This window comes from Purpureocillium lilacinum, assembly GCF_023168085.1.
Source record: "Purpureocillium lilacinum CBS 284.36 DNA, scaffold_7, whole genome shotgun sequence".
NCBI lineage: Eukaryota > Fungi > Ascomycota > Sordariomycetes > Hypocreales > Ophiocordycipitaceae > Purpureocillium > Purpureocillium lilacinum.
The window spans coordinates 3,152,327-3,165,663 of NW_027072117.1; the positions used below are offsets into that span (position 1 = coordinate 3,152,327).

The 13,337-nt window shown below is 53.0% G+C and overlaps 2 protein-coding genes across 2 annotated transcripts; one reads left to right on the forward strand and one right to left on the reverse strand.

The window, feature by feature from the left end:
- Positions 1-8,611: 8,611 nt before the first annotated feature.
- Positions 8,612-9,331, forward strand: PLICBS_009862 (uncharacterized protein; the record flags this gene model as incomplete). The annotated part of the gene is made up of 1 exon (XM_018328742.2): positions 8,612-9,331. The coding sequence occupies one exon, from the start codon at positions 8,612-8,614 to the stop codon at positions 9,329-9,331; it is 720 nt and encodes a 239-aa protein (XP_018172676.2).
- A 1,067-nt stretch (positions 9,332-10,398) lies between these two features.
- On the reverse strand, positions 10,399-11,358 carry PLICBS_009863 (reticulon-4-interacting protein 1, mitochondrial; the record flags this gene model as incomplete). The annotated part of the gene is made up of 1 exon (XM_018328741.2): positions 10,399-11,358. One exon carries the CDS (start codon positions 11,356-11,358, stop codon positions 10,399-10,401), a length of 960 nt encoding a protein of 319 aa, XP_018172675.1.
- Between the last annotated feature and the right edge of the window lie 1,979 nt (positions 11,359-13,337).

Below are 13,337 nucleotides of genomic sequence, written 5' to 3' on the forward strand. Positions count from 1 at the left end.
GGGCGAAAGCTGCCCGTATTTCGGAAATTCTGACGGGGCGACCACCCCCTGCCACCCGGCCGTAAGTGGGGCATCAGCCGCGCCGTCGACGCAGTTGAACGTGGCGAATGTGAGGCGATAATTCACCGGCAGGCAGCAAGCGGCAGTCTCTGCGCAGCTTCCAAACAAGCCTCTTCTAGGTCAGCCCTGTTCACGGCTTCGGACCTGCATTACGCATGTCCTCTGGAGCTGGCGCTGCAACGCCGCAATCTCCAGCATTCTGCTTGTTGCCCCTGATGCAATTGTGACGTTGAGGCGGTGCCACGGTGCGGGGTGTGGCGCGTGCAGTGTCGAAGTGTTGAAGCACGTAAGGCTTGTAGGCCACATGGCTTAACTCTGGCAGCCCCGGAGGGCCCGCACACTGCGACGCGTGAGAGCGATCGGAATGCCCAGCACATACCAACTCGCCCTCGCTCTTTGTTCTCCGATCGCAAGGTACGTCGGATACTCGGATGGGCAGGGACGTAATTGACGCGTGATGGAGTAAGTCGGGCATCCCGCTGGAGTTCCTCGGGGAAGAGCTTGCGAGTGGGCGGAGACTTCCATGCAGCCATGGCTTGTGGGAGGAGTGTTACTGTGTTAGAGCGCAAAGCCGCAGACCATGGTTCGGAACTTCGGGGGTCGTCTGAGCGTTCCACAACGGCGCCAAGTGCTAATCACGTCAACCGATGGCAACGAGTGTCGCAGTGTCGACAACCGCACCCTAGCGATCGGGTAATTAAATGATGCATGCTCTGACGAATGCACTGAGGGATAAAGTGTCAGACGATTTGGTCAACGAAGCCCGTGTTTGGCATAAGTCAATTGGTAAGGAGTATCTGAGGAGCAAGAACCTCCTGGAGCTGCATTGCATCGTGCGGGTTCTGTAAACACACGTAGTGCTGTGCCTTGGCGACAGTAACAGCTACCCCCTAGGCAGAGAGTGAAATTAACGGATGGCCTGATATAAAGTCGACTAACAAAATGTGTCGACATACGTATAAATGTCCACGCTGAGCGGATGCTGACAACGACAGCGTCTATAATAAGTCGTCCGAGCTGGCTGCTATGCTATGCTCTATAGCATTGACTATCTCCGCCACTGGAAAGCCAGAACATTGGCCATCTCGGCGAGCGCAGCTGACGAGGAGCTCGGCTACCCTGCATACATCAACAAGTCGGCGTTGAAAGAGGTCATGAGAGACGATAAAGTCCCAAGTTGACCCGGGCTGAAGCAACCGATCTGCTGGTATTGGTGCAGTTCTGCGGCAGTAAGGATGGTCTTTGTAGTGGCGTTGCCTGTCATCGGAGCTCAAGTCGGTCAGACAGTTTTGGCTCGGGGTAGAGGTCCCACCAGTGGTCGTCGAAGACCTTGTGACATCTGAGCCTAAATCACCTTTAGCCTTGGTAGAAGTTGCACCCAGAATCTCTATCTTGCTCGACAAATCCCGAACTTCCTGCCTGAGTCGTTGGTTCTCAACCAACACATCCTCTTGGGCGGCGTGGAGGGTGGCAAGCTTGGTTTCCAGGTCCTTGACGTGCTTTGCTCTTCTATCCCGGTACGTTTGCTGACTATCTCTCAGAGTCTCAGCGCATGCACAAAGGCAGCTTCCACAGCATTCTTGGAGGACTGCTATGAAGCCTGGCTCTCGCCGCACAGGTGGATACTCGGAAGTAGGAGACCCGGAGAACGTACGCTGCTCGATTTTGTGCTCTTCTCTTTAACTTGATGAGTGGCAAATTGCTCTTGTCCCTGGCATTCCGCATATTATTGCAACTGTCGGCACCCGCGTCTGTCTTCGTGATTTCGTCCGGGCTACTGCACGTCGGGTCGGCAAGTTGGGGTTGATGAACCACGCGCTCAGCCTGTTGGTGCTGCAAGTGCTTATGATGTTGAGAGTAGGGATAACTGGCTGCAACGGTGGACGGGTTTGCCGAGAACAGCGGCCCTCTAAAGTCGCGATTGACACTGCCGCCGTCGAGGGCTGCAGATGTATCGCAGAGATAGAAAGGGTCCATAACGGAGGACATTTCGGAAAAGTCCTACTCGTGACGGACCATAGTCAGTGTATGTATCTAGTGAAACGGATGCGACGCTCGTGCGCATGACGGTGGGTCGAAACAAGCGACATCGGTAACGAGGCTTGGGAAAGAAGCCGTGGTTACGCGCCGTTTTGCCACAAGCCTAGCCCCTGGATCCACTTCAAAAGTGTACCCAAGACAACGGCTCTGCAAGCCCGGTCGGGAGATGAAGAACACGGCTGAGGGAGAACCCGAATGTGGTGTGGTGATGTTAGATGGAGGATGAGTGACGAAGGGGAATTACATGTAGAGCAGCGACCTGCGGCGGTGTGTAATTGTTCGACTCCGCGGAGGGCGACGACGTCGAAGGAAAGGTTGATACGAAGGGCAGGGACATATCGATGACAGTGCACTGCTCTTCAGTCCAAGACATGGCTGTCGCTGCTGCATCGATCAACCGATGGAGCGGTCTTAGCAAAACCCCGAATGGGTGGTGGAATACATAGCGGGAAGATGCAAGCCTTTGTCTTGTAGGTGAGATATGGAGACTGGACGATAATCGTTTATGTATCAACAGCAGGACGAAGCGAGTATGGGGTGACTTCTGCTAATGGTTTGATTGCAGCACTTGGTCAGCTCAAAACATTAGTGAAGCTATCACGTTATATCAGCAACTTTTTGCGCTTTATGTGATTCAAGATTCGGTTCAATCGGATGCAAGCAAACTGCCGGACATAAGTCCTCACTCCGTAACTCACCGCCACGGCAACTTTTAGCGTAATGGTTGCATGCGGCGCAAAAAGTTGCCCGTCTTCGAGAAGCAGCTCCACACCCCCCTGACATCATCCCGTCGCCCCACTTAGGCCAGGGCATGTCGCCGAATACCCGAGCTTGCACGAAGTACTCCCGTGTTAATGCTTCGGGATCCAGCTTCATGTTCAGGCTTCATGTTCCACATCGACCATTTCCTCCAATATTAGTTTACTGACTGAGTAACAGCAAGTTTTTGTTCCTTGTCGGCGACGATCATGACGGTTGATCAAATGAAATTGTCGCATCATAGTAGAAGACCGCCGTACCCAGCAGCCGTTAGTGGCAGTTCGAGGGCAAATCAAGGTGTATCAGTCAGTGACCAGAGTGACATCGGCCAGGTGGGACGGGTGGCTTCATGAGTTCACGCGTCAGCTGACAGCCGGACCCCGCTCTACGGGCATAGCTGTGACTGGACTAATGTACACGCCATGTAGGATTTCAACTCCAACGTACAAGAACGTGGAGTGCACGGCCCACCGCTCGGCATCTACAGCCATCATTTTCGGTCGGGCGCTCTCAATGCCAGACATATCGGTAGTGGTATTGGTACTCCGGCCTGCATTTATCCAGTGGATTGGACCATTTACAGGATCGGGAACCAATTATCTCTCCAAGCAACCCGCTGCGGAGTGTGAGGCTGCCTGGTTCAAGAAGAATGCCGCGGTAAGTCGGCCGGGTCTTGTCATCTTCTTGGTCCAGTTCGCGACGGTCAGAATTGAGTTCACTGTGTGGGCCTCTGACCGCCTTTCGAAGCAGCCGTCATCGTTTCTGTCGTCTTGTTCGTCTGCCGTAACGATACGCAAATGGAACCAAAGCCATCACCCGAATCGAAGTACAATACGATTGTGAGTGGTGCCTCAGGCACCAGCAGTTTTCTGAACGCTCCAGATCTCACTGGGCGGGATTCTACTGGGATCATCGCCCTTCGCCGGTGAAAAATCCTTGAATGCGTCAAAGGCTGAACGATTCATGTTGTCGGCTCATAGGGTACTTCTCATTCGGGTAATGCTCTGATGATTCTTTTGCTGACTACCGAGTATCCAGGTATTGGTCTGAACGGTCAAACTAATGACGCGGACTGAAGGTCGAACGTGAAGATTGCTCTCAATGTCGTCCAAACGATTTCTCTTCGTTAACCCCTGGAACTCCCTGCCGTCCGGTGATGAGGGCTCTAGCAGCACAGCACGGGCCTTTGTTATGCGGAAGGTCCGTAATCAGAAGCCATGGTCAACCAAAACCCTGAAGTTGGTCGACCGCAGACGGAGCGGCTTTGGCAAGCAGGGCGCTAGGGCGTCCGATGCCGCAACTGTCCAACTCGGGACAGATCAGCTTGGCAGAGGTACGGAGCTCCTGGCTCATCTATACAAGTCAATTGCTAACAAGGGGACTGGTGGCCTCGTGGGCAACAAAGAGGTCGCAGAAGCGCTACGTGAACCCCGTAACAATGACACGGGGAAGTGTATGCTGTGCGACCAGCCTCATCGCACGCGTGGTGCTGTCAGCATACCAGCAACCGCCAAGGGACTGTGTATGATGTGCCAGATAGGCACAGGGTGTGCAATGTCGTTCGTGTCACGTTCAATCTCAGGAATGGATCCATTCAACAGCTTCGCGGTGAACCTGGATACCAGAACCTGCGTTCTTCTCTCCTATTGTGTGTCTTCGGACGTATCGCTCTCGTTAGCGTTAAGTGTTTCGCTGACTATATTCTTTAGTTAAAACCGTCATTGCGCCCCAGATTACCCCTATAGCGGCTATACTGCAACCTAACGTGGTTCAGCTTCAATGGTTAGCTCCATCGTTTGCTCACGCTGCCTTCATGCACGCCATACTGTGCCTTACAGCAGTGCAACTTAGTATGTTGCGGCCGAACTCTCCTGAATATATACTGCTGGCCATATTTCACCGAGTTCGGGCTGTCGTCGCAATACAGCAGAATCTTGAGGATCCGCTGGCTGCTCTTAGCGACAATAACCTTGCCGCTGTGTTCAATCTTTTATGCGTCGAAGAAAACTTGCTGCTTCCATCCTTCGCACATCTTGCTGGCACACACCTGCGGCCTGACGAGACCGCAATGCGATCTCATATGCGTGGGCTTCGAGGCATGATCGGGTTACGCGGAGGATTAGGCTCGATGAGCAATGCCAAGACTTTGAGATCCTTCTTACTGCGGTAAGTTTTCCCAACTTTCCTTCTGCAGCTGACTACGGCCTCTCACAGCACACCTGTGTGGAACCTTGGTGATGTGATAAGTCGCTAATCATCCCTCTCCGATGCCAGACATTCCGCGGTCCAAGGGGTTGCGTCATTCGAAACACCCTACTTGCTGCCAAACGGTCTACTGGGCCGACTCTACAACTATCCTGCATCATCTCAGTTCTATATCGTGGCCTCTCCACTATCATCCACATGCCGCAGGCTGGGCTTTGATGTGGAATTGGTTGATATCATAAAAAGTGCGGAGTGCTTAAACCAGGATATTGAAGCCTGGATAACGTCGCCTGTCAGCTATGGCTGGGACGCCCTCGACCTACAAGACCTCTTTTCCATCATGATCGATAGCTGTGTCCGGTGGATCCTGGGACACGAGTCAACTGCCAACTCGGTCGAGTGCATTGTGTGCCTTTGCCTGCTGACTTACCTCGCTCTTCTTTGCCGGAATAAACAGGCAGTTTCGCCGCCCTTACCCATCGTCCTCACGACAATGCGTCGACATATTCACAACTCAGCCGCATGGAACATGCTACGCTCTATGCGACTCGATACCTGGGTTGCAATCCTATCCGTCCTGGCGTCTGAAGGCCAACGAGAGTTTGCCGATCTGTTTTTCCAAGTCTACTTAAGCAGCCTGGCAAGCCACGACCGTGTACTCCGCACATTCGACGACTTCAGGGAGTCTCTGTCAGCTGGAATATGGAAGTCTGAGCCGATGGACAGATACGCCCGGGAGGTGTGGGTTGACACTCCAGCTGAGTGGACGGGGCTCGAGGCACACTTCCGGAGCGCAACGGGGCGACGAAAAGTGAGACCTCCAGGTAAATCCAATGTGTCTTCGGTGTTGAATCCATACACCAATGCGCACCCCAGCGTTGTTGTCTCAGTTGAGGGCTCCGCATATAATCTCTGATGGTAGATCCCGAATCACATACCTTTGGTATCATACTAGAACGCAATATGGTGCTTAGCGTCTTTCTCGTCTGTGCTACCACCGTGTGTAGTGTGTGGTAGTCTACGAGTAAAAGAGGAAGTCCTTCGGTCGAATCGCCTCGAACTGACCATGACAGGGAAAATACGCTGGGAAGCCTGTTGTTTCATTCCATAAGAGATCTAGATACTATTTACGACCCCTTCCCGCCATCCCCCGCCGTAAATTTACGATTTACATCGCTACGATGAACGCCCTATCGACCACAGCGGGGGATTGTCTACGTTTCCCGGTGGTGCAGTGCCGTCGAATGTCTCACTCCTTGCAACTGGGGTATAGGGTTCCCGGCGCTGTGTGGTCAGCAGTTGTTGGACCCATATCGCGGCCAGCGACCATGAGTAGGGAGATGCATCTTAGGGTTCAGTGCGGGCAGCAGGTCGCCATACCGTATTAAAACAGAAGACTAGGCACCGGGCGACGGTCGGGTTAGCGACCGGGTCGGGAATTTGCTAACTTTGCCTGTTAATTTCCAACGGCTTGGCCTTTCCCGTTCAAGTAAGTGATAACCTACTCGTATAACTGGGTCGATGCTCGGGGGCATCGAAAAGGATCACAACCGCAACGAGGGTGGGTCAGCGAAGCATGCGGCTGCATGACATTGCGGCACCACCCGGCATGTGGGCCTGTGGGTAATCACCCCGCAACCTTGACGCCCCTGCAGAGGACGATGGCAAGTTTCGGCGCCAAGGCGTGCACGCCGATCTTTCAACCCCTGCCGGAAGCCCGATTGAGCCGCAACGAAACGTAGAGCAGGACGCGGCCGGTGGCGGGTTCTTCCCACCACCCGAATCACGGAGGAATCAGAAGCTGCCCCGGAGCGGTCGGTTGTATATAGCACAACTCTAACATAAGGTTAAACCTACCTACGACGCCAATGCTTGCCTGCCGGGGCGAATTGGCCTGGAGCGAAGCGACACGTTCCGTGGCGCTATCGTGTCTTTGGGCAGGAAGTTCATGCATGGGAAAACGCATGTCACTCGTAAAAGCGGTTTGAACATGGAGGTTTGTAATCGTTGCGCTGGTGATGTGGAATCATTGATATCTATTTCGCCTCGCGGTAGTGATGACATGCGACAAACTTGATTTTTGCCGTCACGGTCGATTCGATGTCCGACTCTAGCACAGCCATGAAGCCGGGCTCCACCCCGCCGGGTGAAGCGATAGCAGCGTTTTTCACTATAGGTCCGCGTAGACAATGGCCTCTCTATGGCTATGCTGTAAGGGGTATGTACTCGCGGTAGTCCACTGATACGTAGCGGTGACCTGTTTATCTGCATCGGCCCGCCACTTGGCGGAATGTGGTCGCTGTGAGACTTCTTGTCCCCGGACTATCCCCATGTTTCTCCAAGCTTACATGCCCGCCAAAAATGCCAAGTATCTGAATCAGCGTTACCTTTAGTCCTAAGCCGAATTATCATATCCATCCGCCCCTCCTCCCTTAACCATCGGAAACTAGAGGTAGTTGCGTGGACCAGACGAAGGCAATCATTGGCGGGAACATTAAGGGAAGCATATACACACGGACGGAACGGCAAAACTTGGTTAAACCCCTAAGACCCGCCTTGGCGCCCGGAGCCGGCCCTCGCACAAGACGGGAACTATGGCCTTCAGTCTGACGCATTGTCCATCATCCCGACCCGTATTTACATGACCAGGCTTCCGAGTTGTCCGTCAACTAGTTCCGAACGTCGAGCTGCCCCAAATTGATATTCTTGTATTTATTCGACCGGCATGCCCCTAGATCAATCTCGCACTTATTATTGCGCGGCACTAACTCATTACTGCCTTCCTTACGCCCCCTGGCCTCTCATATTTTAATGTTATAAAACACGTTCTCTGTCTCTTTCCCTAACCCTAACACCTATATTAGATCAGCACTACTGAGCAGCATCCTATGTGGGTGTGTCATGCAGAAGGCTTCTGCTGCTCCATGCGTCAGACTACGAGCCTACCACACTCAAAAGCTCCTACTATATCCCGATCTCACGGCCCTGCGACCTAGATGTGCCTGCCATGGCGTCACATGGTATACAGACGATGCCAGTGGGAGGCGACCAGCTGAGGAAAAGGGGAAAAACCATCTCGTCAACATCGCGCAGGAAAGCCAGTAAGCCCTCAGAACTCGACTTTAAACAAGAGACCTCGGGGATCACCCTACCCAGCCTGAACAGTCACAGCACCCACACTACTGGCGGGGATGGCCGACGTAAGCGCGTATTAAGGGCTTGCGAGCGGTGTAGGATGAAGAAAACCAGGGTATCCAACCAGCCAACCCTAATTACTCGGGGATATAGGGAGTAGGGTCAGTGTCCTAATAGCCTACAGTGCGATCTTGAATTCCCGTGCACGCGTTGCAGGGACGACGCTATTGTCTGTACAGCGCGTATCCGCAAGAAAGTGGAATATAAGCAGCTCCCGAAAGGGTATGTCCAATCTTTTGAAGGCAGCTACTTTTATATGCCAACTTACTGACTCGGCGGCTAATATAGTTACGCAGAAGTGCTCGAGAACACTCAACTAGCACTTGTGGCTACTATCGATAAGCTTTATACTATGGTCCGCAACTCACAGGCCTGGACATTCGGCGAGCCAGGGCTCAATCCCTGCGGACAGCCCGTCATACACAACATTGCCGAGATGCTCGGATGCATCTGTCCCAACGGAGATATTGACCTACCAATACATTCAGTGTTTCCCGAGGACAAGGCCGGAATGGCAGAGCTGGCCTGCCAGCTGGAAGAAAAGCAGACCAAGCCACAGCCAAAGCGGCAGCAGTCGTCTCAACTGGAGTTTGACGGCGACACCCTATCGTGTGAATTTGAGCAATCAAGCTACAACATCGACGGTATTTCGCCACGTTTCGATCATCAGTCCAATCCCCCTGGGAACGACAGAGGCGTCGCTATGTCGCTGCACTCGGTTATCTCGGTAGCGACCGGCTCCGAGCCGGACCGGCCCATAGACATCAACGACGCTTCCTTCTCTCTCCTTAAGCGGGATGAGCAGAAGCCCCAGAAATGGTTTGGCTTGCCGCCGAGCAGCGAACTCGGCAGTATACATTTCGAGTACCCTGATGACGGGCTTTACTGGCTCAACGTGTTATATCAGGGGTTCGTTGAGAGCGAGTATGCCATGGAAGGCGACATTCTATCTATGCAAAACCTGGATGTCATCGAGTCCGATATCCGGTCAATACAGGGCCCGGACCTCGTAACGAGTCTGAATGACCCAACTGTCTACATCGGCTTTCATAGCAAGGAAACCAGGCCCTAATAGACGCGTCGCGCATATGGCCTCCGATTTGGAAGCCGCGACATATATGTACTCAGCACTCGCCCCCACAACATCTCACATACGATCCCCATGACTTCGTCTCATATCACAGCTAAGACCGAGGACCTATCTAACCATACTTGCGATCGGTTTTACGGTACCATATATTGCCGCACTTCATCGGCCCCTAATCTATCGCTCGCCGACATCGGGATGTATCGCCCCAGTCCCGCTTGGAGCGGTATCGAATTTGCTTTCGCCGTTAGTCGACACTGTAGTTAAATCTATGTATCGTTCCATCGCGGAAGACGTCGCGAGAGTTCAGTTTGCGTCTGAGTGATGCGACCGCCTTTTTTCCGGTGTGTCATTTACACTCTGATTGATCGGAGGGTTGGACATGTACTCATCAACTTCTGTTGTGGTGCTGCAAGTTGTCAGTTATGCCGCCGGCTAGCCCTTTAGGGGTACGCCACGTCGTACCGTTCCTTTCGTTGACTACTAGCAGCACGGTTGTACGGCTACGGCACCTACCAACCGCGAGCTAAGTGAGCAGCCACAGAATCTCGCCGGTAAGCTGAGCCTGATGCCATCCGCGAGGCTGCGTAGGGAATGCTCTCATCACCAGAGCCTCGCGTCACGTTGATATGGCACACTCCCGAAGATGGTGTCGAGTTGGGACAATCCGTATTGAGGGTGTGATGGAGACCACCTAACGTCGCTGTCATCAGAGTGAACTGCTGTTGAGCATAAGCAATAGTTGTGACGCCACAAGGCACATCTCCCGTCACTACAGTCATTGACAATCAACATCCCATAACGACAGTAGTGAAAGCTGGGGCGGTCTGGGGACGATAGAAGGTTCGCCCTTCACAGTGGTGGGTTCTGCCAAAGGCACGGTACGGTGAGAGACATGTCATTTCCGGAGCAGAATTATTCCCGCCAGCCCTGCCCAAGAGACCAGGGCGATGAATGCGTGCGAGAATTCGGTACTTACAGCAATCAGCCGTAGTGGGCACTGCTAAAGACCAGTTATTACTTAGCTAGGTCCCCGCAGATGCAGACCCCTTTCATACATGAGGCCCTCTGAGCAAAATCTTGCCATGAGCGTGACCTGTTTCGCCCTTTTTGAATGCCTTTACCACATCGTTGAACTCAAAGACAGAGTCAACGACCGGTCTGAGCTTCCCCTGGTCGATCAAACTTCCAATCTTGCCTAGCTGCTCCGCATTCATGTCAACAATGAAGAAGTCCACCCTGGGCCCAGGCTCTTTGTTCAGATCAAGGCCTGATGGGTCCACAAGATAAAGCAGCACGCCATCTTTCTTTAGCACCTTCCGAGCCTTCTTCGCAGTATCGCCGCCAACGGTGTCGAATACCACGTCGACATTCTCAAGAATTGAATCCAGCTCCACTTCCTTGTAGTTCAGGACCTTGTCCACCCCGAACGATTCGAGGAGCTCGAAACTCTGCTTAGACGATGCCGTGCCAATAACGCGAGCCCCAACCATCTTGGCGAGCTGCACAGCCCAGATTGCTGTCGGACCGGCCGCTCCCGGAATTAACACGGTCTGTCCAGCGGCAAGCTTTGCATGGTCGAACAGGCCCTGCCACGCGGTGAGAGCGGAAAGTGGCACCGACGCAGCATCGGTGAGGCTTAGACTTCGAGGCGAACGGACCATCTTAGAGAAGTGGGCTTTGGCATAGCCAGCCATGCCACCATCAATGCTTCTGTCGGTAGGGAATGCCTTGCTCATGAAGACCATTACTTCGGAGCCGATTGTCAGGCCGCTATGCGGGGGTACCTTGGGTCCAACCTTCGCAATAGTGCCTGAGTAGTCCTCCCCAAGGATAGGGGCTTTATATGTACCATCTTCCTTCTTGTAGATGTCCCAGTAGAGCTCCATCCAGATGACGCTAGCGGCGTGGACTTTCACAAGAACTTCGTCATCTTTGATATCTGGTATGTCTTCCCGGCCGAATTTGAGCTTTTCTGTGCCGCCTGGTGGGTGATGGCGTATCGCCTGCATGGTAGAGAAGTGCAAAAAATCTGAAATCGTGCAAAGTTGCAGCGCTTGACGATTGCTGTGGTTGTATTTCGGGACTTGCAGTTGTCAAGCCAGTTCATGGGAGGTGTGAAGGCTTTTATGCTTTTCGGTATCCCATTCAAAGGTGCAAAGTGCAGCAAATCATGCCCAGTTTTAAGAGGATTTGGAGGCGTCAATCGTGGGAGGTCTCGGTGAGGAACAGGCACTGCCGAAGGCCCCGGAATCTTTACAACCTGTCAGGCAATCTCAATGATTCCAAACTACCCTGCTCAATCAGCGAAATTATGCGACATGAATTTTCCCATGCGTCCAACGCATGAATCGTCTTGCTGCGAAGGCAACTAGCGACTTCTCTCGGCTATTGTAGGCGACTTTGACGGCTTTGATGGGGCAACGCAGCTGGACGCAACTTTTTAGGTTGACAGCGCTAGCGGGGCGAGCGGCGGGTCCGTTAGTTGGCTGGCATCACCACATGCTAAAGTTTTACATTAAGCAGCCACGTCAGTATTGCTTCTGGATTCTTTTCGCGGTCATGGCAGCAGCAATCCCTTTTCCCGGACAACGCCGAGGCCAGCCGCCGTGGAAAGCCAGCCCGTTGTCGCAGTGCTCGAAGCCTGGCTGTGCATTGTGGCACCATCCCAGGTTGGTTAGGATCTGCGGCTGGAAACCCCGCCATTCGAAGATAGAACTGGGGGCACTTGACCTAGCCCCGGCCCCCGGATGTGCCGCCCCGCCCCGTCTGCAAATCGACAATCCACACCTCCGAGCATCCGGGGCCGCCTTGGACAAGGGTGTGCGCCTTGGTGATCCACCAGACCCTACGTGCGGCTAATCATCCGTGAGTTATCGTTTCCTTAAACAAGAAAGGACGATATGCATATTTACAGTCAGCACGTGTCCGACCCGAACGCCGACCCGACCGCTTGACCCAAGTTAACCAGGAGGCGACTGAGCCCGACTCTTCCGATGTAAATCATCTCTGGTACGATTAGTAGACGTTCGCTACACCATTGTTTAACAAGACACCGTTTATATTTATTCACCCACATATCCTGCATCCATGAGTCCAGTCAACGGTTTGCGGTAGCAGATCGTTGCTACTGTCGGTGTACACAGCAAGCATTTCTCACATACCAGCTTTTTCACCTATTTGCAATGGCTAGCAGAGTCGTGCCAGATCCACCACCGTATGATCGCCGGTATGCAAGCAAAGCTCAGAACGTACCGCCGATGGAAGATGCCGCAGCTAATAGAACGTCAACAGCCGGCCGCGGCCGATCACTGAGCTTGCCTTCAACAACAAGTTGCCCAATTGTCCTGGGATGTCCTCAGTTAGTCTCTTAGTGACATTTCCGCCAAACTCCTCTACCCCGCCGCATCGACATGCCGGAGCTTCAGTCTCGGCCCTTGTTCTCGAAGGTACCTTGCTGAATAAGATGAACAATGACCCGACATTCGTAGTTGAGGCGGGCGGGACATTCTTTGAGGCACCAGGATGTCATCATAAAGTAAGCGACAACTATAGTTCTACGGAACCTGCTAAGTTGCTAGCAACCTTTGTGGTAGACACTGAGGTTGTAGAGAAAGGAGGAATCGAGGCACTTGTACAAATTGACGAGGAGTATAGAGGTCAATGATATCCAAGTTGGGCTTTCACATCGCAATCACATTACCAAAAACATTATACCAAGAAGCGGTTTTGCGTATCAGATATAAGTATTTATCCAAATTTCCGAGCAGTTACGCAAGGTAGCGGATTGTAGAGGTCGATGTATAATTCTCTCGACTACAAACCTGTAGCTGCGACATTATTAGCGCCAGGCAGACACTCGACCACTTACCTCAGTCACATATGCGTCGCGGAGAGAATTCAGAAGATGCTGACCGTTGGGATCATTTACCTTCGTCTGTCCTTAACGCATTGGACCTCACGGTACACCGATCCTCGCCCTGTTCTCACG